Source organism: Theropithecus gelada, chromosome 17, assembly GCF_003255815.1.
Source record: "Theropithecus gelada isolate Dixy chromosome 17, Tgel_1.0, whole genome shotgun sequence".
NCBI classification, from domain to species: domain Eukaryota; kingdom Metazoa; phylum Chordata; class Mammalia; order Primates; family Cercopithecidae; genus Theropithecus; species Theropithecus gelada.
The window spans coordinates 51,356,132-51,382,328 of NC_037685.1; the positions used below are offsets into that span (position 1 = coordinate 51,356,132).

At 51.4% G+C, this 26,197-nt stretch overlaps 1 protein-coding gene across 1 annotated transcript in view; it reads left to right on the top strand.

Annotated features, from left to right (window-relative positions):
- Nucleotides 1-26,197, top strand: part of ATP11A (ATPase phospholipid transporting 11A) — a 183,965-nt gene that overhangs the window by 123,996 nt on the left and 33,772 nt on the right. The window contains exons 9-17 of the mRNA XM_025364423.1: nt 2,848-2,912; nt 3,852-3,933; nt 4,844-4,994; nt 6,106-6,303; nt 10,430-10,603; nt 11,843-12,006; nt 13,606-13,677; nt 14,972-15,045; nt 20,349-20,452. Of these exons, the coding sequence (XP_025220208.1) occupies nt 2,848-2,912; nt 3,852-3,933; nt 4,844-4,994; nt 6,106-6,303; nt 10,430-10,603; nt 11,843-12,006; nt 13,606-13,677; nt 14,972-15,045; nt 20,349-20,452 (1,084 nt within the window). The remainder of the gene's footprint in view (nt 1-2,847; nt 2,913-3,851; nt 3,934-4,843; nt 4,995-6,105; nt 6,304-10,429; nt 10,604-11,842; nt 12,007-13,605; nt 13,678-14,971; nt 15,046-20,348; nt 20,453-26,197) is intronic.

Genomic DNA, 26,197 nt, shown 5'->3' on the forward strand with positions numbered 1-26,197 from the left:
TCTATGGCCCCGAGGCAGCCTCAGCTGAGAGCCAGCCTGTGCTGAGCCCAGCTCCGGGCAGCGCCCAGCTCCCAGGCCTAGGGATATTTTCTCTGACATTATTTCAAGATCTAGCATCTGTTGCTGATGAAATATTTGAATGTCATAGTTGAGGGAATTGGCTTTCACTAGGTTTTAAAGTCGCGTCTTCTTCATAAACTGCACTTGTTAGGGAAATGATTTTTCTTCCATTGTAAGCACTCTCCGAGTTGTCGATGTCTCCGTAGGTACAGCATTGAGTGTTAAACAACACGTCTCCCAAACACAGAAACACACTCACTGGGAAACTATTGCAAAGTGAATAGTTCCTGAAATGCACGTCCCTGGGGCTTAGCTCCTTGTAAGTCTCCTGGAGTTACTGTTTTAAGAGAACCATGTGTGCACTTCTTATTCTTAGCATGTATTTGTCATCATTACCCATCAGCAGGCTCGGAGGTGCTTTTGAGAATTGATAGTGGCCTTGCCTTGGTTTGCCTAAATATATACTGTTCTAAAGGTGAATTCCTTCTTACTTTGGAGAAATAACTTGTATTTCTGTGTGCCATGAGAATTAATTTGTGTTTGAATGAGTAAACAGACTTGGGTTTATTCATATTCCCTATGAGATGAATCTAAAATAGTAAACATTGCAGGTTTTTTATCTTTATAGTTAGACCAAGTTTATTGCTGAGCAACTTGGGATGATAATTGCTAATGTATTTTGCATTTTGATACTAACTCTAGTTTCACTTTTATTTTATTTTATTTATTTTATTAGAGAGAGAGTCTCGCTCTACTTCAGTCTGTCACCAGTCTGGAGTACGGTGGCACTATCTCAGCTCACTGCAGCCTCCGCCTCCCAGGTTCAAGCAATTCTCCTGCCTCAGCTTCCCGAGTAGCTGGGATTACAGCCGTGTGCCACCACGCCCAACTAATTTTTGTAATTTTTAGTAGAGACGGGGTTTTGCCATGTTGCCCAAGCTAGTCTCAAAACTCCTGGCCTCAGGTGATCCACCCACCTTGGCCTCCCAGAGTACTGGGATTACGGCGTGAGCCACCCACCGTACCTGGCCTAGTTTCACTTTTAAATATTTATGCTATTCAGTGGACTTTTAATATTTAGATTATTGAAGATGTTTGTAAATTTGTGATGTGGAGAGTTAAGAATTGCACACCCAAATTCTCAGTCCATCCAGAGTGACGTTTCTTCTTCCTTCTGTCCTAACTAGAAGCAAAGTACTTTTCCAAGTAAATTATTTTTAGACTTCCCTGAGTCAGCTTTTTTAAAAAGCTGTTTGTTTTCATAAACACTTGACAGGAATTATTATAAGTGTGTTGCAAACAGAAGCTGACAATCCTTATAACACAACCAGACAACCCATACGCAGCCTGGAAGCTCCATCTTTAGTGACTGCCAGGCGAGGAGGTGCGTGGAGCCCTCAGCCACAGCCTGGGGCAGACACCTCTCCCTCTGGGCAGCTCCACTCTGCCTGTCTTCAGCCGGATGCAGTTCTGAGGTCTGTCGACCAAATATGCTCCATGCATTTTACGTTCATAATATTCAGTAGGTTCTTAACTTTCCGTGATAGAAGGACAGTAAATACAATGACAAATGGAAAGCAAACTTCAGCAAACACTTTTGACCCTTTACCCTCCAAAGCAATCCTTTGGATGTTGCCAATAGCAAAATTTATAAATTTGAATCTTGCTGCTTATTTCTCCTTTACTACTTAGGAAATGAGAAGAGATTATTTTTCCATCAGCAGGGAACTCTGTTATATCAAGATATAAGGCCCTGGTGACAGAGACCCCGCTGCTGCTCACCGTGGCTTCAGTGCGCAGAGTGGGGCTTGTTCCTCCATGTGTGAGATTTTTACGTTCTTTGGCTGTTGCTTGTTTTCCCCCAAAGTAGCCATGCATGGACTGTCCCTGATTTATAGGTCCTCCCATTCAGAGGAGCTTTGCAGCGTGACTACCAGTGTTTCTAACGGCCAGATAGAGTGTCAGCCTTTGTCTCCAGGAGTAAGACTATGCCACATGGGACTCCCCGAATCTCACTGAGGATGTAATAGAAACGATTGAGGCTAGGCATGGGGATGGCCAACTGTAATCTCAGCACTTTGGGAGGCCAAAGCACGCGGATCACCTGAGCCCAGGAGGTCAAGGCTGCAATGAGCTGTGATCGTGCCCCCAGCCTGGGTGACAGAGTGAGACCCTGTCTCAAAAAAAAAAAAAAAAAAGAAAAAGGGAACAGTTGAAGGTTGAGTGACTTTTATTTTATTTCACATCCACCCCTCTTTAGCCTTTCCAGAATTTTCTGGGACCTTCCAGTGCAACTATTCTCAACCTGAGGCTTGTTAGGAGAGGGCTACTGGGCCCCACCCCAGGGTTTCAGGTTCTGACAGCTTCGGACGATCTTCCTGACTAGTATGATGTTCCTGACTGGCTCCAGGTGCTGCTGACGGCACTGGTGGGGCCACCGCAGGGACCCCTGCTCTAGAGGTCTCTGGGGAGTGTTGCTGAGGCTGTCAGGCGCAGCTCAGTGGGTCTGGGCGGGGCCTGAGGTCCCATGTTCCACAAGCACTGCCAGGAGGCCCTTGCCGCTACTCCTGGAGCCATGTGTTCGTCCCCCGCAAGGATAAGACCGCATGTGTTCACATGCACCTGGATTGACTTAATCATCTGGATATAAGCAAACCGCCGTGTACGCCATCTCCTCGGAAAATGAGATCTGCTGAGCAAACTAGCAGGTTTCGCGTCTGCATCTTGCCCCCATCCTGCCCGCTTGCCTTCATGTCCGTGTCATTTCTGATCATCGTGTCTTTACAGGCCCTTAGGATCGGAAAACCTGCTACTGAGAGGAGCTACACTGAAGAACACCGAGAAAATCTTTGGTAAATATTTAATTAATTATTCACCATTGCCTGTAACATTAACGATGCATGAAGCAAAGTTAAAACCCGCCGCGGAACCCTGAGAGCGTTTCTTGGCGCCTTGAGGTGCTGGAGGCTTTCTGGCCGTGCAAGTTCTGTCCCACTGAGATTCGGATCAGTGAATAAGTGCGGTCCTGAAGCTGCAGCATCAGAGATTACGGCTTACGGATTAAGGCCTCTAGTTTTGCATTCAGAAACAGAAAGTTGCATCCCTGAAGGAATTTATGAAATCTAGTTGTGCAGGAGATTTCTTTCATGTCTGCATTTCTTGGCTAGGATATCCCATTTCTTGTGGATTATCATCTGTTTTAGTCGAGGTAACTTTTGTGTGCCCCACTGTCAGAAAATGCTGTGCAGCTGTCCCTCAGTGTCCTTGGGGGACTGGTTCCAGGACGCCTGCAGATGTCAAAATCCATGAATGCCCAAGGCCCCTATTTGCATGTAGCGTACGCATGTCCACCCCTGTAGTTCACATCATCTTAGATTACTTCTAATACCTGGCACGATGTAAATGCTAGATACGTAGTTACACTCTACTATTTTTATCATCTGTATTTTGTATCATTGTATTGTTATTTTTATTGGGGATTTTTTTCACATCTTTTCCATCCCCAGTTGGTAGAACCTGCAGATTTAGAACTCGTGGATATGGTGGGCCCGGTGTATATTAAGACGGGAACTCTTGAAAAATGAAGCATAGATTGCTTCCTACGCATGAAGAAAGGTCTTTATCCTAAGGAATGAAGTGCTAGTGTTATGTGACTATGGACACTAGTTTGTGAAATTAAAAATAGGATTCACTTTACCCAAGAATTGGTTTTCCCCGCAGCTGTGTGTAACTCACCGTAAGGCAAGACACACTTGTGCCCTGGTCATCACGCTTGCTTTTCCTCCCTGTAGGTGTGGCTATTTACACGGGCATGGAAACCAAGATGGCATTAAATTACCAATCGAAATCCCAGAAGCGGTCTGCCGTGGAAAAGTAAGGCTCCCCGCCCTGTCGCTGGACGCGCGTGATGGAAGCAGCTTCCTCTTGGCCTTATTGGAGGTTCCTTTACCAATATACCGCATCTTAGTAACTGCAGAGCTGACCCTTCAGAGGGACTTTCTTATTTTGCAGTGAGGTGGACGGCCACACCCCTCCTTCCTGCGCTTTCTAACGCCTGGTACCAGGTTCATGGCAGGTCCAGTGTCCAACAGCTCCTCCCACCATTTCATGAAAAACTCCAAATGGGCTTAGTTTTAACTCGCAGATTTGGTCGAAACCATGCATTCTCTGCTATGGTTTTACGAAGAGCGAACAGAGTCATCTTTTCATTAAAGTCCTGATGATAAATATTTCAGGATGGTAGCTGAATTTGTACTGGAAAAGAAAGGCTTCTTCCTGAGATCTGCTAAAACCTTAGTTAAGGATCTGTGCTTTTCCTGTACTGAGGACACTTCCTTTCAGAGTTATTTACTTTTCCTTCCCCTCCTTTCCTCCCTCCCTCTCTTCCTTCCTCTTTCCTTTCCCTTTCCTTTCCTTCCTTCCTTTACAGTGGTGGTTAGTCACTAAGTTTTGAACTAATTTGTTGATGCTTAATGGTAGAAATTGATTTCTGGATGTTCTTTTCAACGACGCAAGTCCAGGCAGTGCAGAAGCATTGTCCACAGTGTGCAGTGTGGCTGTGAGAAGCCCTCTCTCTCCTGCTTGTGGCACTTTTCCCCCTCTTGGCTCTTACCTTTGGCCTCTAGGAGTATGGGCCAGGGACCATGGCATGGGCGCAGGTACAGAGGACCCACCGTGATGCGTTGAGGGCGAACGCATCACCGTGCCATTCCTGTTCTGTTTCTTCAAAGTGCAGAGCTCATTTCCTCGGGGACCAGTGATCACCTCTGTCCTTTTGTTTTAGATCGATGAATGCGTTCCTTATCGTGTACCTCTGCATTCTGATCAGCAAAGCCCTGATAAACACTGTGCTGAAATACGTGTGGCAGAGCGAGCCCTTTCGGGATGAGCCGTGGTATAATCAGAAAACGGAGTCAGAAAGACAGAGGAATCTGGTATGGACAGTCACTGCCCTTGTATGATCCAAGGTGACCTATGGGCCATTATTACGAAAATGTGGTGCAAGAAAAAAGATGAGAGTGAATTTACTGTAGGCAAAAAGCAGCCTTGATTGATTCAATCTCTGTGATAGATGCATTCAGTGAAATTTAAAGTCTCAGTGGACACCAACTGCTCCTGCCATCTTTGGATCTGGAAAGGTAGAGGTTCCCACAGTGAAATCGTCAGGACAGTGCCTTAAATACTTGCACTGTGTCCTTTGTTTAGAGGGTGCTGAGTAAATGCTTGTTAATGATTACGAGATAAATGGCACATATTTGTGGTAAATACTTGGAAAAAAGGTCTACTCCCAGTCCAGAGCAGGGCTGTGTGCAAACCCAGACCCTGTCCACTGAGCCTAGAGTGGGGCCGTGTGCAAACCCAGACTTGTGTTGACTGAGCCTAGAGCAGAGCCGTATGCAAACCCAGATCCTGTCCACTGAGCCTAGAGCAGGGCCGTATGCAAACCCAGACTTGTGTTGACTGAGCCTAGAGCAGAGCCGTATGCAAACCCAGATCCTGTCCACTGAGCCTAGAGCAGGGCCGTGTGCAAACCCAGACCCGTGTCCCCTCCATCCAGAGTGGGGCTGTCTCTGCATCATCTGTCCCTCCCACAAAACTAACATGGCCCCACAGATCAGGATAAAAGTATACTGAAAAGTCATTTCACCAGGCTTAGTTTTTACATCTGTAGGTTATTACCAAGTAAGTTTGGTTGTAAGAGACTCAAAGAGATCCTGTGAATATGTGGAAGTAAAATTGCCGCAGGTGTCTGGTGGGCATATCTCCTGTCACTGGCGCGTGTTTGTCTTAACTCATGATTTAATCTCCACTTGCTGGCAGGGCAGCCCTGCAGCTCAGCCCCTGGACCCGGCGGGTCCTGGTGCAGAGACCAGGTGACCCAGTGGCTGCCCCCCACCCATCGTCCTTGTCTTTGGACTCTGAAATCTTGTATTTAGTAGTAGCACTCGTATAACTTATGTCTAAGCCTGAGGTGTTAGAGCAGCGTGCTGGAGCCCTGCTGTCCCTCCTGGCGGAGGCGCTGACCCGCACCTTCTGCTCTCGCAGTTCCTCAGGGCGTTCACGGACTTCCTGGCCTTCATGGTCCTCTTTAACTACATCATCCCCGTGTCCATGTACGTCACGGTCGAGATGCAGAAGTTCCTTGGCTCTTACTTCATCACCTGGGACGAGGACATGTTTGACGAGGAGACTGGCGAGGGGCCTCTGGTGAACACGTCGGACCTCAACGAAGAGCTGGGACAGGTTGGTGTCTCCTGAGTCCTCTGCTGTGATTTATTAGCTTCTGGGTGAGTCTGCTTCACGTGCCTCAGGTCCTGTTACTGTCGTCCGAGCGTGGCTGTCCCTGGAGCTGGGGTAAGATGGCAGCAGGGTTGTTTTGAACCCTATGTATGAAACAGTCAGCAGTGCTATTATATTTACAACGGATGCAGAATTACCTGCACTCGCCAACTCCTGGAAACTCATCTGGAGCTTCCTGGGCAGAACCGCAGAACCCTTTCTGGGTGCAGATGTGAATCAGGACTGGTGGGTAAAAGTGGCTTTGCCAGCCTTGCACTCGCTTCTGCACCTGATATTCAAGTCTCATAGCAAGCTGGGTGTTTTCACTTTAAAGATGAGTAAGCCAGACTTTCAGTGAGTTGGTTGATTGCAGAGAGTTCAGATGCCTCCGTTCAGATCCTGCTGCTGCGTGATGGCTGCGGGAGCTCAGGCTTCACTGCCACGCTTCGAGTCTTAGTCTGTGAAATGGGGATGATAACAGATGCTGGTCTTGCAGGATTGGGGTGTGGATGAAATGAGATCATGGACACAAGGTGCACAGTGCAGAGTCTGGTGCGACCGCCACCCTGCCGCCGCACCACCGGGAGGCACACACCAGACCTGCTGGCTTGGGAAGGGAGCTAGGGAAAGACCCATTCCCTGGGTGTCCCCAGCCTAGAGCGGTGACCTTCCCTACCTTCCCAGCCTTAACGTTGCAGAGTGCAGGGTTGCCAGAGCAGGTACCGGGAAAGGGTAATTGGTCTTTTCGGAAGAAATAGAAAGCAATTTTGAGGGGTATTTTAGCAAACAAGGCCACTTTATAGACCGGTAGCTGAAATCTCCATCTCCCTCCCAGATGACAGCCTGTAAATAGACTTAGACTCCGGCAGATACAGAGGCCTCTGTCTGCCTCCTGTGAGGAAGGTGGACAAACGGAAGGATCATGTTTGACGTTTGATGAGTTTGACTTTTCAGTGTGTTCGTCCAGCGTGTCCCATACTCCTCACAGTGGTGTGTTGTCTCAGTCAGCAATGCGCAGACGCTGATTTAGTTGCTCAGTAGTCAGGTGCTTTTACCTAGGAATATTCTATCTCCTTTTCAACAATAGATGGTACATTTTGTGAGCTTCTGATAAGTTCATTGGGAAATAACTTTTTTCTGTGGCAAGGAAAGTGCCCAGCAGTGTTGAGTACAGCAGATTTCTTCTCTGCCCTCCTCCATCCGTCTGTCTGGAGTCCAGCAAAACAGAATATGATTTCTGTCATTCTTTCCTGACCAAAACCAGGCTCCAGCCTGGAGGCTGACCTCCCCGCACACAGAGAAGTGTGTACTGTTGCTCACGGGGGGACACACTGAGGTCAAGACAGGTGGACAAGCCCAAAAGGCAGGTTCATCTGACCGCAGCTCCGTGGGTAAACGCCCGTGCCCACCGTCGATGTGCAGTATGATAACATGACTTCTTTTGTATGTGTAGTAGAGATTCATCCACCACTCAAGTGTCTGTGTCTACGACGAAAACAACCATCTCCCATGGAGATCCTGTGCCAGAAGTGCTTTGTGCACCTTCTCTGTATCCTGTGTGTATTTTGTGCACCTTCTCTGTATCCTGTGTGTACTTTGTGCACCTTCTCTGTGTCCTGTGTGTACTTTGTGTACCTTCTCTGTGTCCTGTGTGCTCAGTGCCATTGCCTCTGTCCCGTGGAGATCCTGTGCCCAGCACTTTGTGCACCTTCTCTGTGTCCTGTGTGCTCAGTGCCATTGCCTCTGTCCCGTGGAGATCCTGTGCACAGCACTTTGTGCACCTTCTCTGTGTCCTGTGTGCTCAGTGCCATTGCCCTGTTTCTCAGATGAGAAACCGAGTCAGGAGCAGGCAGTGCCCTGTTCTACCAGGTAGTGTTGCCTCCTGAGCACGAGTGCCTTGGAACACAAATCCTGCTTCAGGCCGAGTTCAGCAGGCAGGCGTGCATTGTCTTTTGTTGTGAGAGCTGAGGGTGATGGCAGCATTGACCGTCTCTGGGCTTAGGGTTGACTGTCCCACCACCAGAAAAGAAAATTGCAGTCCAGGACCCCTGATGAACAAAGTGTAAAAATCCTCAGCAAAACACTAGCAAACCAATTCAGCACCACACAAAAGGATCATGCACCACCTGTGGGTTGCAAGGGTGGCTCGATGTGTGTGTAAATCAGTAAGTGTGGTGCATTACGTCAGCAAAATGAAGGACAAAACCGTATGATTATCTGTGATGCAGAAAAGGCATTTGACAAAATTCAGCATCCTTTCCTGATAACATCTCTCAACAAATTAGGTGTAGAGGAATGTACCTCAATACAATAAAGGCCATAGATGAGAAACCCACAGCTGGCATTGGAGAAAAGCTGAAAGCTTGTCTTCACACACAATGGAGAAAAGGTGAAAGCTTTTCCTCTAAGATCAGAAAGAAGACAAGGCTGCCCACATTCACCGCTTCTGTTCGGCATAGCGCTGGAAGCTCTAGCCAGAGTAATGAGGCAAGAAAAAGAAATAAAAGGCATTCGTATAGGAAAGGAAGAAGTGAAATTGTTTGCTGATGACACAATCTTATATATAGAAAAGCCTAAAGATGCCACCAAAAAGCTTTTAGAACTAATCAACAAATTTGCTAAATTTGCAGGATACAAAATCACCCAAAAGTCAGTAGTGATTCTATATACCAAACAACAAACTATTTGAAAAAGAAATCAAAGACTTTCACAAACTTGTTTAATATTAACAAAGCAAACAATCTTATCTCCGTGTCCTGAGCTAACAGAACTGACTGGATTTGTGTCCAGAGATTTCAAGCTTTTGTTTCCACGTTCTTGAAACTGGGATAATAACACGGTTGATGCATTCATCACAGTTGAAGATTAAATGAGGCGCTGCCCAGTGGCTGGACACTCTTGAGTGGATAAGAACAACAAATGTTAAGCTCAACAGGAGGATAAACCAAAACCTCTTAACATTTGTTGTTTCGTTCTTACCCATTTTACCTTTTTAAAAATGTTTTTAGGGCCTGGCGTGGTGGCTCACGCCTGTAATCCCAGCACTTTGGGAGGCCGGGGTGGGTGGATCGCCTGAGGTCAGGAGTTCAAGACCAGCCTGGCCAACATGGAGAAACCCCATCTCTACTAAAATTACAGAAATTAGCCAGGCATGGCACGTGCCTGTAATCCCAGCTACTTGGGAGGCTGAGGCAGGAGAATTGCTTGAACTTGGGAAGCGGAGGTTGCAGTGAGCCGAGATCACACCACTGCACTCCAGCCTGGGCGACAGGGTGAGACTCCATCTCAAAAAAATAAATAAAAATAAAATTACTTTTGAGATTGAATAAGAGTTTATTCTAAGTTACTTCAAAATCCTGTGTAAGAAGGGTACACAGGTTGAATATCCATTGTCCAAAGTGCTTGGGAAAAAGGCGTCCCCATGGGCACATCCGAACTCAGTCTCGAGATACTGCCGCTGTTCCAGAATTCCCACCTTCAGTTATTCACGATAAACATGTGACCCGTGAGCTTATCTAAAACCAGAGGTTAAGACGGGTTGTATCTTTAACACATATCACAATTTTCTCCGAGGTTTGTTTTGTCCTCATTCGCTTGAATTTTACCTTCTCAACCTTACATGGCATTGTGGGTTTTGACCTCCAAGACTTTAGATAGAGTAAGTTCGTCCTCTCCGTAGCCTTGGTTTTTATTGTTGTTAAGTAAGGTTCGGGACGACCCACTCACACTCTGTCTTCCCAAACAAATGGAGCCCTGGCCCCACCCGTGTCTCCTTCCGGGGAATGTGACTGTGAGACCACACTCTGTTTTGTCTGTTTTGCTCCCAACCCAGAGAAGGTGCCCCGAGGCCTCCCCACCCGTCCAGAATCGCACCTGCCAGGACTGCTGGGTCCTGCTGGACACTGGGAAGAAGGATGGGGCGGGAGTGTGGCTCGGCCCGGTGAGGAGTCTGTCGGGGGGAAAACCTTTAGAAATCCACTGCCTATTCAAGTCGCAGTGGGAGCTGGGGAGGAAACAGCCGCTGTGTGTCTGGCTCGGAGACGCGCGGGCCTCCCTCAGAGCGTCCTGACTTGCTGTGCCCTGCCCGCAGGTGGAGTACATCTTCACGGACAAGACTGGCACCCTCACGGAGAACAACATGGAGTTCAAGGAGTGCTGCATTGAAGGCCACGTCTACGTGCCCCACGTCATCTGCAACGGGCAGGTCCTCCCAGAGTCCTCAGGAATCGACATGATTGACTCGTCCCCCAGCGTCAACGGGAGGGTAGGTGGCAGCCTCCACGCTGTCCAAGTGTGTGAGTGAGTAGGCGGCTGTGCGTGCATGTTGAGTCCACCCCTTTTCACTCGAGTGTCCAGGAAAATCCACCTCCTCTCTGTGGACTTCAGTGGGAGGGATGGTCAGAAAGTGCGATGTGTGCGGTGTCCCATTAGGACACATCTGCTCGGTGATACCCATGTTAGAATTGGTTCTGAAAACCGTAGAAGCAGGGCAAACACACATGCATGCACCCAGACACCGTGTGCACAGACACGCACACACACTCACACGCAGACACTCGCACACACTCTCCCTGAGCCCCGTGTGCACACGCTTACACACACACGTACTCATGCCCAGACACCGTGTGCACACACAGACACAAACGCACACACTCCCTGACACCATGTGCACACATGCTTACACATAGACACACACAACCAGACACTATGTGCACACACAGACACATGCACACACGCTCACACGCGGACACACACACATACACATGCCCAGAAACCGTATGCACACACAGACACACACATGCACTCTCACATACACCCCGAGTGCAGTGGCTCCAGATCTCAGCATCTCTGGGCAGGACTGGGGTCCCAGGCTGACGCCATTCCTGAATTTTCCCACACACAGGGCAGCCTTGGGGATCAGGTCCCAGCTGGCTGTGGCCCTGAGCACATCTCTTCACCTTCCTGAATGCTGATTCTGCAGCTGCAGGTGCAGGATAATAGCTCCTGCTTCTTAAGGGGTTTCAGGGTGAACGTTACGATGTGAGTCAACAGCAGGAGTGCCACGGTCATGTCTAGTCTAACACACGCTTCGGTTAGGAGCATGTCCCCATCGCGCAGGCACCGGGGCGGAGGCACAGCCAGGGTCCAGCATGTTTGTGGATGTCTGTGTTCGTGGCACCGTGTGACTCAGTCTCCCTGGACGCTCGTGGTTGTTCGCCATTTCCGAGTGCACGTGAAGCCTCTGTGTTTTCTAAATGTGCTGGTGCTGAAGAACACACGCCTGTTTCAGTCTTCATCACCCGTCAATTTCAGTTACCACAGAGCGCTTGAGAATGATGGAAAGCCGTAATTCCATCCCACCGTATAACCCCTCACCGCCCGCAAGCTGCCTTCGCGGCTGCAGGGACCAAACCCCCCTTCGTGTTTTCCGTCTGTGCCTATTTCCCTCTATCTTCAGTGGATGCATAGTGATTTGTGGGTTCTGGGAACTGCTTTTTTATAGGAGCGCGAGGAGCTGTTTTTCCGGGCCCTCTGTCTCTGCCACACTGTCCAGGTGAAAGATGATGACAGCGTGGATGGCCCCAGGAAGTCTCCAGACGGGGGGAAATCCTGTGTGTACATCTCATCCTCACCCGACGAGGTGGCGCTGGTCGAAGGTGTCCAGAGGTACGTCTCGGGCCAAGGGTCTGCCTGGGTTTCCTGATGTGACTCAGCCCCACCCTGGCCCCAGTCAGGGACTTGCATCTGGAGGCGTCCTCAGCCCCACCCCGTGCCCTGCACACTGAGCTCTGCTGCCTTTGCGCCCAGGTTCTGGGGACCCCCGTCCCTGTATGAGCCCCTCCCACCGTGATAAGCAGTGTCTGGTCCCCAGCGCATGAGTCTTCAGCTCTGACTTTTTGTGGCTGGCTTTTCTTCCTGAGGTCTGCAGTAAGTTAGAGGTCATTCCAAATAACCACAGGCTTTGAAATATGGAAACAATCCTTCCTTTAACACAAATATCCCTCCTGCATCTCAGAAAACTGAAGCCCAGAGGCCCAGCAGCCTTCCCAGAGCCACAGCCTGGGTGGGGCAGAGCAGAGCTAGTGCACGACCTCCCACCGCCCACCTTTTAAGCAAACGCTTGGAAAAATGCTTGAGGCATCCCAGATACGTGGATAATTTCAACTCAGGGAAGCCGTTTTCAAATCCACGCAGCTCATGACTTCTGTAATACCGAATCTCCCCTCTCCAAAAGTAATAAACGGACACTGCCTTCAGGGACTGAGTGTGGTGAGAATCATGTTAGCGCTTCTCCCCTCATTACAGCCATGTTTTTGTTGCTGCTAAACTGATGTGTTTTCTCTGTGCAATTTGAGCAGCACAGATACGTCAGCAGTATCACTGGGGCCCTTCGTTCATGCGTAAACGCACACATGCGTAGGTGAGGCTTCCTGGAGCTGGGTTTCTCTCTTCTTGGAACACAAGTGCCCAGGAATGCCACTGCCTTCATCACAGGTGTTAGAAGTGAGGGCAGGCTGCTCTGCCCCCCTTTGAGACTTCTCCCCGCCCTGAAGCTTTTCCTCCAGCTGCTGCTCCCACCTGGGCTGGCCAGAGGCCTCCACTCCCATCCCCCTGGTGCCGCGATGATGGCCGCAGCTGTGCTGGGAAGCACGTCTGTCTCCCGGGTCCTCTGCTGGCCTCTCGCATCCCGAAGCCATGCTCTGTCTCTGCCATCCCAGCGGCTCCCACAAGGCCTTGAAGGTCGCTGACCCTCAGGCATGCAGGAGGAGGCATCGCACAGATGGGTGCACCCACGTGCTGGCTGAAGGCCTGCGCTGGGCCTTGGTTCCCCGTCGTGACTCAAGGGGCTTGGTCTGGGGGTCACAGCCTCTCAGAGACCCTCTCCCTCTGGCATCGTGTTCTCTGCTCACCAGCAACAACAGAGCCCACGAACCAGTGAGTGAAGGTGTCATCGAAGCAAGGATTGCAGGCCATGTGCCCGCCACTCTCTGCTGGAGAACAATTAATACTGACAAGAAAGTGCCTCACTGCTGCGTACCAGGGAGGGCTGGGTTGGGCAGAAATTCTGTTGCTCTTGGAAGATTTTTTGAGATGGTAAATAAGTTCATAATGATAATTTCGTAACTTTATAATGCAGTTTATAATCTCTGTTTAACTGAAAGTATTTCTTTTTTGAAAAGAATGCTTTACCAAAATACAAAGCAAATAGTGCAAGAGGAACATCAGTATCTCAGATTCACCCTGAGGTTTCCCTTCGCATTGCAGACTTGGCTTTACCTACCTGAGGCTGAAGGACAATTACATGGAGGTATTAAACAGGGAGAACCACGTCGAAAGGTATGTGCAACTCGCCCTCAGATGTGAAGGGACTAAAGAATAAAGAATGGTCTTTATAAGATTCTGTATTTGAGGGAAAACACAAGTTCTCTATGTTCTCCCGCAATTCGCTTCCTCTCCTTCCCAGTGACACCCCGGGAATGTTACAAGATGTTCTGGAGAAGTGCTGGACCATTAGAGAAGGGCTTGGGTTCAGCCACAGGGCTGCTTCCCCTGGATGGTTTTTCTGAGATCTGACTCAATAAGCATGAATGTGCGGTCACCGTTCCAGCAAAGACACAAGATCTGGTGGTGACGACCTCAAAACACCTGGATTTTAAAATTTCATTCTTAGGGAAAATAAACTCCCCAGTGGAAGGGAAAGGACAAACCCCTTGATCCAGCAGGGGTTCCCGGGCCCTCCACTGGCACCAGCTGTGCCCTCCCCACAGCTCCCTGGGCTTCCCGGGGTCCAGGGTGACCCGGGCCCTCTGCTGGCACTGGCTGTGCCCTCCTTACAGCGCCCTGGGCTTCCCGGGCTCCAGGGTGACCCGGGCCCTCCACTGGCACCAGCTGTGCCCTCCCCACAGCGCCCTGGGCTTCCTGGGGGCCGCAAGTCACTGCTGTTGAGGCTCCGGGTTTGCAGCTGTGGAGGCGGTGAGATCGTGGACTAGATGAGAGCCCCCGTCAGGGCTCTGCCGAGGAACCCCTGGCTCCGAACTGGGCTGGCACTGTGGCCAGAGCCCCTCCTCAGCGTCCCACTGAGTCCAAGGCCCTGAGGAGACTGAGGGGCGGCAGCAGGGGCTCCCAAACACTTCCAATGCTCCAGACGCCACACAGGTTTTCTGAGTCTTCCGGTAACAGGACGGCACCAGGCAAAACGCCAGTGTCCTTTGCTTTTTCCGTGGTTTTGATCTCTTAGGGTGATGCCGGTTCATTGGCAAGGATCCAAGCTCTGACACAACTTTGAGTCTGTTCAGCAACGTTTAGGGAGGGAGTCGGTGCATAGGGAGCGTAGCCTGCTTGACAGAATGTGAGCCCATGCCCTGGGTCGGGTGGGGACGTGGTGAGGAGCTGGTGCCACAGGTGCCACGGGGCCCAGACTCTGCCTCACTGGTACACCTACCGCGTCCTTCAAATCCAGGCCTCTCAGGGCGTTCGTGTGAGGACAGCCCTCACCCAGCGGCCCCCGTGTGTCCCCTGACGAGGGGCCAGGGTTGCCCCAGCCATTCTGCTGCGGAGAGCTTCGCAGCTACCAGATGGAATCGCGTGAGGACCCACGTGGACAGTGTAACCCTCTGCGTTTCTCTTTCAGGTTTGAATTGCTGGAAATTTTAAGTTTTGACTCAGTTAGAAGGAGAATGAGTGTAATTGTAAAATCCGCTACAGGTAAAATTTCTTTTTCTTTTATTAAGTTATACATGGTGGTTGTGTTTTATTCTGATAACTAAATTCTACAGGACCTTTAAGGATTTAGCGTTTAAGAATGATTTGTTCTTTTTTAAAAAGAGTATAGACAGATCCTCTCAAAATGCTATTTTTTTATTTTTAAAAAATAAAACATTTCTGAAATGCTGAGGAGGGAGTCCTGGGCTAAACACCCGGCACCCTTGCTCTGTCCATCTTTTAGTGTCGAGCTGGGGCCACTTTACTGTTGAAAATTGCTTAACTGCATTTGTGAGTGTTTCTCTGCCCATCCCTACCCCCACCCGCTTTTCTCCATGCAGAGCTAAATGACATAAAATGTTTTTAAATAACCACTTTCAAGGAAAAGGTAGTGTGGGTTTGCAAATGTATCTGTAATAATGTTCAAAATTGCAAAGTGAGCTTTGTTGATTGGCGGTTGCCGTAACAGTGTGTCTGTGAGAACAGCACACTCGGTTCGTGCTCCGGAAAGCTGGGGTGAGCAGTGGCGGGGCGCAGTCAGGGCCCTGTGGCCGCCGTGATGTTTTGGTGACCCACACGGGTGGGCACTCTTCTGGTCCCCCTACTCTGACCTGTGGCTGCCCCTGTCCTGGACAATTCCCTCTCCAGTCCACGTGGACACGTCTGTGGTCCCCTGACCTCCCTGTAAGGGACCCTCCCCGGCACTTTGCATCCCCCATGCACAGGTGGACGACCTCGTCTCCCCCCCCTCTCACCAGGTCACGTGGGATATGACATGTGCCACAGGTCACTCAACAGCGCAGCCCCTCAGGCTCCCGCCCACAGTGCTGAGGCTCGAAGGCGTGGGCGCCCCTGGCTGTTTGCCCCGGACAGGCAGGGCCCATGGGCTCCATCTGCAGGGGCCACCCCTTTGCGTGGCCATCGCTTCCTAAGAGCTCCCACCCGCCGGTGCTGAGCTTCTCCCAGCGTCCCCTCTGAGGCTCTCACCCACCTTCATCGCCAGACTGTTCCTAAGTGTCCCCAGAGGGCACTGCCCGCACCCCCCACAGTGGCCTCATTCCCTGCTGCCTGCAGTGCTTTCCCATAGCAAGGGCCTTTCACCCATCTGTCCTTTCCACGGACGGCTCAGGAAGCCTCTCCCGGCCCTCAGCCCCACAGCCGTGTGCAGGACGTTGCCCTGTGGTGGGGCTGTCCGTCCGTCTGTCTGCGGCCGCCGGCAGCCCGCACGCATCCCGAACGCAGAACCGATGCTCTTCTCAGCAACACGCTCACGTCACGCCACCCTCCACCGAGTGCTCCCAAATCCTGTGCCCTTGAGAGCCCAGCATCGGAGCGGGGCTTTGTCGAGAGCTGTGGGGTCTCACTCTTCATTGTTTCCTAAAACCGGACAATCCCAGGCTGCATTTAGCTCTTTGGGAAGATGCCTGGCAAACAACCAAACAGCCGCTCCCAGGCACCAGACAGACTCCGTGCGGAGAGCTCCGTGCAGCATCTTCCTAAGACGGCCGAGTCTCACTTTAGCACAGAGTAGATGGAGCAGGGCCTTCATCAGAGCCGTCGGGCTCGCTTCTGATCAGGACCCTGGTGCCTCACTTTCTAAGCCCCGGAAGGAGCTGTGGGGGGGCGGTGTGGCTCTCAGTGACGCCCTGTGAGTCATAGCGGCTCCAGGGTGGGCAGTAGCCTCAGGAGGGTGCCGTTGCTGCTCTGGGGGCTGCCAGCTGCCTCCGCTGGTTCCTTAGACACAGTCCCGCTGCATCACCTCTGAGACACGCCGTCGAATGTGGGACGAATCCGGGCTCCACAGTGAGACGTCCACTGATGGTCACAGGACGAGGAACCGTCTGTGTGTGAATGTTGCCAGGACTCCCGTGAAGACCTTCTGCCAGCTGGACCATGGGATCAGCAGGACGGGGTCTGAGAACAGGTTCGGATGCGTGAGACCTCTGTGTGTCGGAGCCCTTCCCCCCGGCTCGGATGAGGCGCGGTCCTGAGAGTCTCAGCCACTTGGAGTTATCTGCAATAAACGCATCCTGGGTAGGAAGTTCCTGGTCCATCCCATCACGCGGTTTTCCCTGTAGAAGTCGAATCTAGCTGTTGAGCCGTGACTGGAACATGCTGCCCATGACTTGCGGGGCTGACCACAGTGCCCAAGAAGGCAAGCATCAGCCACCCTGGAGCTGCCCCTGCCATGCACTCACCCCAGAGCCGCCCCTGCCATGCGCTCGGCCGCCCCTGCCATGCGCTCGGCCGCCCCTGCCACGCGCTCGGCCGCCCCTGCCTCACACTCACAAAGGGTATTTGCTGCATCCTGAATGCCCAAGACCTCAGGGCTCAGGTTGTGGGCTACGCCGCAGAATCTTTGTAAATAACTTCTGTTACCATCAAAAGGCTGAAGAGCTACTGGATCACTTGAAGAATCCAGGTTGGAGGCATTTGTGCCATGAGAATATTCCCATCCGCACGGGGACGCTTGTGGGCCTCCTAGGGCCTCTCTGAGGAACTGAGAACTTGCAGGAGAGACTGCCCTGCTGTCTGAAGCCAGCCACTCGTCAGTTACTTTGAAGAGAAGCTTGAATATGTAATTAAGCAAGGTGTTCTGTAAGTGGTAATCCTCCCTGGAGAGGCACACTAATTGCACTGGAGTTCTGCCTACTGGGCGGGGAGACCCGGCAGCCAGCTCACAGCCCGTGTTTCCCCCTGGGCTCAGCCCTGCGTGGGGGTGCGGCTGTCGGAGCCGGATCTCAGTGTTGGGGGGCCGGGCAGCCCCAACAGGGGCCTCCCATTTTCGGATGTCTGTACCTCAGTCATGTGCTTTCCTGGGATTCTCCGCAGTGGAATTTTGAGGGAGGACTTGGAAGTCACAGGCTACTCGGCTGCATCAGGCATTCCCTTTCAAAGGGAGATGTGAAGTCTTTCTCTTTGGGGGGATCCTGCGGATGCTCACTGCACCCCAGGTAAGATGCACGCAGTCCATGGAACACCGACTTGAAAGAAGAAAGGGAGAGTACGTAAGCATATTCATCTATGAAAAAGAAAAGCAGAAAAGACGAAAGAGAAGAAGGAAAGTCCTAACCGTGCACCCTCCTAGAGCTCCTCTGGGAGCAGCTTCCTTGGTGCCCTGTTTTCCAGCCATTTCGAGGACATTTGCTGTCATGCCTGGCTTTCCATGTCCTTGAGCTCGTCTGTGAGACCCAGTGAGAGACCCCCCACCATGGGCTCAAACTGAGGTTCTGTAGCCCTTTCTCTTCTCCAAATGGCACTAAGCCCTTCTTGGTCCTGGAGGGGACAGCCACCAACCATGGCTGCACCTGCGACACAGCCCGGCTGTCTTGGGGACAGGATCCTGTGTGTTCGGTCGCGTCACCTGCGTGTGCATGGCTCTGCAAAGCAGCTGCAAAACACGGTCTTCTGTTGCTCGTTGTAGATTAACTTTTGGTCTGTCCTCTGGGTTTTTTTATTCCAAGGCTGTTCCTGACCAACTCTTCAGGCTGAAGGTGTCCTGTGTCTTACAGCAGAATTCACAAGCTGAAACAGTGGGAAAGTTAAGCCATTCACATGCTCTTGGCATGAGTTGTGAGCCATGAAACATGAAATTTCTAGTAAAAAATGTGCTGCTGTTCAAGAATGCATCATGATGTCATCTGGACCATCGTTATTCTAAACCGCATCTGATGACACCACAGCATTGGCTGGAAACTCTGGGAGTCGGGAAATGGCTCCGACATCGGCTGGGTGGTTTAACCCCCGGGCCCTGCTTTTCTGTGCTAAGCAACTGAGACTCCGTGGTCACACCTGTGCAGTTCTGCAGGGGCCCTCCGGGTTCCAGCTCTCAGCCTCAGCCTGCTCACTCCTCTGTCCCCACCATCCCCCACCTGCTCACTCTCCCATCCCCTCTAGCCTCAGCCTCCCATCCCCTCCAGCCTCAGACTCCCCACTCTCCCGTCCCCTCCATCCCCTACCTGCTCATTCTTCCGTCCCCTCCATCCCCCACCTGCTCACTCTCCCGTGCCCTCCAGCCTCAGCCTCCCCACTCTCCTGTGCCCTCCGTCCCCCACCTGCTCACTGTCCTGCACCCTCCAGCCTCAGCCTCCATCCTCTCCCATGCCCTCCAGCCTTTGCTCGGCACCGGTTTGCTCCATGTATTGGCAACACCCGCATCACCAGGTGCCATCCTCTCTGGCTGCAGGTTGGCAGTCACCTCAGCCACGTGAGCGTCAGGTGTAGCCGTGTTCCACGGCTTCCCTGTCGGTGTCTCAGGAGTTAGCGCTTCCCGGGATCCGAGAAGGAAGGCAACGTGGACCTGTTCCTACTCCTGAGTCCTTGTCCAAGCTCCAGGCCTTGGATCCGGGTCGTCAGCCTAGGAGCGTCCCCTCCCCACGTCCCTCCCACCACCCCCCTGGGGACCACTGCCTGCCCACCCTGGGGCCCTCTGGATTTGGTCCCCGATAGACTTCCCGAGGGACCTCAGTGTCTAGGGGTCTCAGGGCTCTCTCTGCGCTGCCAGGAGCTGGGCATGGAGCTTCCGAAGCGTGCCGCTCAGGCTGCTGTGGTGCTTCTCCCACCCTGCCGTCGCCGAGATGGAGTACCGTGGCGTTTTCCTGCGCCCAGGCACAAACCAGCCACCTGGCAGAGTGCCACGTGGCTTCGCAGACCAGGGGATGCTTCAGGAGCAAAGGGGGCTCTGTGTGTCGGGAGCAGGTCGCATCACGGCAGAGCTGTCATGGCCTTTGCTGCGTGCTGCAGTGCCTGAAAGAGAAACTCGCTTTATCCGAGGCCTGAGAAGCCCGCGTTCACGGCACAAGTATGTCCACAGCAGTCGCAGTGTTACGGGAGGCGTGGGAAAAAATGACGCAACATTTCCTGTGACTCTTCCAAGTTCGGGGGTGGCCCGGCGGCCTCGCTCTGCGTGAGGACACATGGCTCTCCGAAGGGGATTTGTGTTCACCTTCCAGCATTTCAGAAACCATGACCCGCTTTGGGTCACCCCAGCCCCCATCCCGAGGGCGTTTTATCCCCTTTTGTGTCTTTCCTAGAGAAAACAGAGGCCCGGAGCCAAGTTCTTTTCCTGGTTCCCGCCTTTCCTGTGAGATGTCTAGGGTTGTAGGAATAAAATGAGGCTTTGGAGGTAATCTGTAGGTTTTATTTTTTTCCTGACTGTAACATGTTAACTGATCCATTAAAATCTTCTTTAAAAAGGTTTCCACACCGCTATCCCGGTTGTTGGTTTTTTAATAATGGCATAATTTTAAAAATAATTTAGTCTTCCCCATATTGTGATTAAACTCCTCGTTTTTCTCATTTTGTAGGAGAAATTTATCTGTTTTGCAAAGGAGCAGATTCTTCGATATTCCCCCGAGTGATAGAAGGCAAAGTTGACCAGATCCGAGCCAGAGTGGAGCGGAACGCAGTGGTGAGAGCCGGGCTGGGGAGGGCCTCGTGGCAGTCAGCACCCCTGTTGTCAGGAAGGAATTCCATGTGCCACAGGTTCCTGGCTGGGAATGGTGTATTGTATCCCCTGGGGAATGTTCAGAAATAAGGGGGGCCAGATGCAGACAGACGGGCAACTTCAGCCGACATCTACCCCAAGGGGCCTCCAATGCCCAGCGAGGCGCAGGCCGTCTCCTCCCCAGCCTTGCGCAGGGTTTTATTTCGGGGTGGGTGCGAGGTTGGTTGATTGATGTTTTGGGGAGTCAGAATCAGCATGTTTGTGGTCCTTGTATTGGAGCAAAAAGGTCTTTGTCTTGACGTTTCTAGTGATTTGCTTCAAAACAAGTCAGTGCTTTCGTTTTCTGTTGTGACATCACCTGTTCGGGTTTCTTTCCCCATCTGGGTCTTAAGCCTGTATGATAAGGTTTCTTTCCACCACTTGTGTAGCATTGCCCAGCGGCCCGCACACCTGAGCTTGCCAGTCTGCGGGTCTGGCTTTCTCTCTTTGGGGCTGCTGCAGTAGGGGGATGGCCTGAGTGTCTCTCACAGCAGGGCCTCCCCTCCCCGTCAGACATGTGGCTGGGGTGGATGCGCTCCCTCCCATCAGACGCCCTAACACTGGGCGACGCGTGGCTGGGTGGACGCGCTCCCTCCCGTCAGATGCCCTAACACTGGGTGATGCGTGGCTGGGTGGACGCGCTCCCTCCCGTCAGACGCCCTAACACTGGGCAACGCGTGGCTAGGTGACGTGTGGCTGGGTGGATGCGCTCCCTCTGCTCTCCTTGTGGCTGCTTTGTCCCACGGCGTCTGCCCCCTTCTCCCGATGCCACCCTGGGGTCTTCTCCCTCACTCCAGCCCAGGGCAGCCCCTCGTCTCACACCGTCTTCATCTTTTCATGAGAAGGAAACAGTGACTGACAGGCTCTCCTCCCAGAGGTCCAAAATGACGCTGGCCGGAATGGCTACGCACTGGGAACAAGACTTCCAAGGCTGGCTCAGCACCAAGGAAGGCTGAGCCAAGAGAACCTCGGACTAGAGGCCATAGTGCTCAGCGCTGCCTTCACTTACCATTTATGAATAAAGCAGCCTTTGTCCTCACTGTCAGTCTCAACACTTGATTACTGTAGATGTCAGAGCGTTAAGAATTCCTGCTGATGGACAGGAGCCCTTTCACGTGTGAGCCTGTGCTTGCAGCAGCCAGAGCGGCTCTGAACTTTGTGGAATGCTGTCAATGTGCAGATCATTCACCTTTAAGTTGCTGTTAAAACAACAGCTAGCACTACAAAGTAGCTGCCTTGGAACCAACAGGAATCCATAAATCAGCAGCAGGTTTAGGATTGTTGAACTTCTCCGAGCGGGATCTGCAAAATAATAGCACTGACTTCCTCCAGCCACAGAGTTGCGGCATGAAAGCCAGGCAGGTTCCTCTGAGTAGCACAAGCATCCTTCACATGGATTACGTGAATTGTGACGATTTTAAAGTCCATTTGCTGCTTGTTTCAAAAAGCCTTCTTGAGATGTAATTGCCATACATTCATCTATACGCATTTAAAATGCGACAGCAGCAAGGGCGTTGACACACGAATGCACACGTGGAAGCGTTGCCTGTTGGGACGGGGACGCTTCCCTCACCCCAGAGACTGTCTCGCGCCCTCATATTCCCATCCCTGCCAACTCCCACTCACTGCAGACCACCGCTCCACTCGCCATCACTACAGACTCGTGCCCACCTTCTGGAGCTTCCTATCGGCAGAATCACAAAAGGTGGCTGTTTCATCCAGCGTCTTTCACTCCCATAACTGCTGAGACTCGGCCATGTGGGCCTGTTCATTTCTGTTGTGATGAACAGCAGCACTCATTTGGTTGCCAAGTGCTAGCAGTACTAGTCCAAGTGCTGGGCACTAGCGGTACTAACCAGTCCAGTTGCTGGGCGCTAGTGATACTAACCAGTCCAGTTGCCAGGCACTAGCAGTACTAATCAGTCCAGTTGCCAGCCGCTAGCAGTACTAGTCCAGTTACCGGGCACAAGCCATAGTAACCAGTCCAGTTGCCGGGCACTAGCAGTACTAGTCCAAGTGCCAGGCACCAGTGGTACTAACCAGTCCAGTTGCCAGTGCTAGCGGTCCTGACCAGTCCAGTTACTGGGCACTAGCGGTACTGACCTGTCCAGTGGCCGGTGCTAGTAGTACTAGTCCAAGTGCCAGGCACCAGCGGTACTAACCATTCCAGTTTCCAGGCACTAGTGGTACTAGTCCAGTTGCTGGGCACTAGCGGTACTAACCAGTCCAGTTGCCGGGCACTAGTGATACCAGTCCAGTTGCTGGGCACTGGCACTACTACTCCAGTTACTGGGCACTAGCAGTACTAACCAGTCCAGTTGCTGGGCACTAGCAGTACTAACCAGTTTAGTTACAAGGTGCTAGCAGTACTAACCAGTCCTGTTACCAGGCACTAGCGGTACTAACCAGTCCAGTTGCTGGCACTAGTGGTACTAACCAGTCCAGTTGCCGGCACTAGCAGTACTAACCAGTCCAGTTACCAGGCACTAGTGGTACTATTCAGTCCAGTTGCCAGGACTAGTGGCACTAAGCAGTTGCCGGCACTAGCGGTACTAACCAGTCCAGTTGCCGGCACTAGCGGTACTAACCAGTCCAGTTGCCGGCACTAGCGGTACTAGTTCATTTGCCGAGCACTTGCAGTACTGGTTTTTTCTACGGATGGGCCAGTTTCTTGGTTCTTCCGCCTCTTGGCGGACATGGATTGTTTCCAGTTGGGGCTGTTGCGGGAGCAGCTGCTGGAGGTCGCCTGCTCTGCGTGTCTGGGGCTGGGCCGATGTGACCTTTTCTCCTGCTGTCACAGCATCTGCATTTCTCTGTCCACAGCTTCCCTTTTATGGCTGCTTTTGAGGTGTTTCGTGATGGGATGCCTTTGTGGAATAATGTGTTTCTTTGCTCAGCAGCCTTGAGCATCTTGAATCTGTGGAGTTTCATCAAGTTTAAAATTTTTCAGCAATTATTCTACAGATATTTTTCTTCCCCACTCCGTTTCAGCAGTTCCAGTGACCCATGTACTCGACTCCCGAACGTTGTCTCATTGCTTACGAAGGCTTTTCCCTTTAAGTTTTTCCACGTGTCGTTAGAGACAGTTTCTGCTGCCACGTCACGAATCTTTTCCATGCAGCGTCTAACCTGTCAGCGCCCCACGCAGGACACCCCTCCCCTCAGACGTCAGAGTTTTCATGTCTAGAAATTCCGCCAGCATGTTTTGTATCCTCATTCCCCTGCTTAACATGGGGCGTGTGTGATCCAGTGGCGGTGACTGTTTAAATCCTCCTCGCTAACGGCACCCCTGCTGCCAGCTCTGGGCCAGCCACAGCGGTTGCACAGTCCCCTTGTTTGGGGCAGGGACAGTGCCCCTGCATGCTAGTGGCCTGTGAGCTTTGTTGGATTCTGGGTATCATGGTCCTCCTGGAGATCTTAAATCTTGTTCTGGGGTGCAGCTGAGTTCCTGGGAAGCCCTTTCTGTTCCTTTCAGGCCACGCCTTCATGATGTTCAGCAGACCCACAGCAGTGCCTGCCCCGGGTGGTGCTCCCCAGCCTGCCAGGCCCCGAGTGCTGTGCCTGGCGAGTGGCCGTGCCTCTTGGCAGCAGGCTGTCCCACCCTCCTCCTAATGGCTTGTTCCTGGCTTCCAGGAGCTTCCTCACAACTACAGGTGCCAGAGGGGGCCATCCACAGCCTCTGGCATCCACTCATCCTGGGAATTCTGATGTTTGTTCCCTTGACGCCCAGGTCTGCCCCGTAACTCAGAGAATTCACCGGCTCCGGCTTCGTTCCCCTGCCCAAGCCTTGGCCTGGAAGCTCTCCGGGTAGTGAGCTGGGTCTGGGTAGTGAGCTGGGCACTTGTAGGGCCCCCTCGGTTGGCAGCATTTTATTTTGAAATAATTACAGATTTAGGAGAAGTGACAATAAGTAAAGAGACAGTCCAGAGGGGCCTGTGTGTCCTTCGAGTCCAGTTGATTTCTCCTTTCGGTGGTTGTGCTTGCTGTCAGTGCACGTCGAGGAAACCGCTGTGAAATCCAGGATGATGAAGATTAGCCACTGCTGTGTGTTTTTCTATAAGTTTTCTAGTTTTAGCTCTTAAATTTAGGAGTGTAGTCCTTGTTTGGCTAATTTTTGCATCTTTCGTAAAGGGAGGGTCCTACTTGATGCCCCTGTGTATGGTTATCCAGTTTTCCTGGCACCGTTTGGTGAAGACTCTCCTCTCCCACTGAGTGATCCTGACACCCTTGCTGAAAAGCATTTGACTACTTACCTGGAGGTTTATTTCTGGGCTCTCTGTTCCATCCCATTCTCTCTACGTCTGTCTTTATCCCAGTTCCCGCTGTTTTGATTACTGTCAGTTTCTAGCAGGCTTTGAAACCAGGATGTGTGAGTCTTTCAAATTTGTTCTTCTTTTGTAAAATGGTTTGGCTATTCTGAGATTTAATAGGAATTTTAGGATGGGCTTTTTCATTTGTGCAGAAAATGCCACTGGGGGCCAGGTACGGCGGCTCATACTTGTAATTCCAGCATTTTGGGAGGCTGAGGCAGAAGGATCACTTGAGGCCAGAAGTTTGAGACCAGCCTGGGAAACATAGCAAGACCCTGTCTCTACAAAACATACACAAGGAAAATCAGCCGGGGTGGTGGCACACACCTGTGGTCCTAGCCACCAGGCAGGATGAGGTAGAAGGATTGCTTGAGCACAGAAGTTTAAAGCAGCGGTGAGCCACGATGGCACCACTGCATGTTACCATGGGTAACTGAGTAAGACCCTGTCTCAAAAAAAAGAAACGGAGGGAGGGCGGGAGGGAGGAGCCATTGGGATGTTGATAGGGATTTCGTTTAATCAGTAGATCACTTTGGGTAGCGTTGTCATCTTAACAATGTTAAGTCTTCCAATCCATGAACATGGGATATCTTTCCATTTATTTAGGTATTATATAATTTATTTCAGCAAACTTTGGTATTTTTCAGCCTCGAGTCTTTCACCTCTTTGGTTAAATTTATTCCTAAGTATTTTACTCTTGTTGATGTGATTATAAGTGAATTTTTTTTTAATTTCCTTTTCAGATTTTTCATTGGTAGTGTATAGAAATGCCACTAGTTTTCATGTGTTGACTTTGTACCATGTGTCTTTGCTGAATTCAGTTAGTAGGGGGGGCACATTCTTCATGGTCTTCTAGATATAGGATCGTGTCGTCTGCAAATAGGCCTTAGAAAGACATTCTTTCTAATGTGGAAACTTCCTTTTTCTCTTCATAGCCTGATTCTCTCACTAGTGCGTCTAATACTCTGTTGAATAGAAGTGGCAAAAGCGGGCATCCCTGTCTTGTTCCTGATCCTGGAAAAGCTTTCAGTCCTTCACCGTGGAGGGTGATGTGAGCTGTAGGTTTTTCTTTCTTCTTCTTTTTTTTTTTTTTTTTTTTTTTTTGAGACAGAGTTTTGCTCTTGTTGCCCAGGCTGGAGTGCAATGGCGCGATCTCGGCTCACTGCAACCTCTGCCTCCTGGGTTTGAGCCATTCTTTTGCCTCAGCCTCCTGAGTAGCTGGGATTACAGGCGTGCACCACCACACCTGGCTAATTTTTGTATTTTTAGTAGACACGGGGTTTCACCACACTGGCCGAGCTGGTCTTGAATTCCTGACCTCAGGTGATCCGCCCACCTCGGCCTCCCAAAGTGCTGGGAT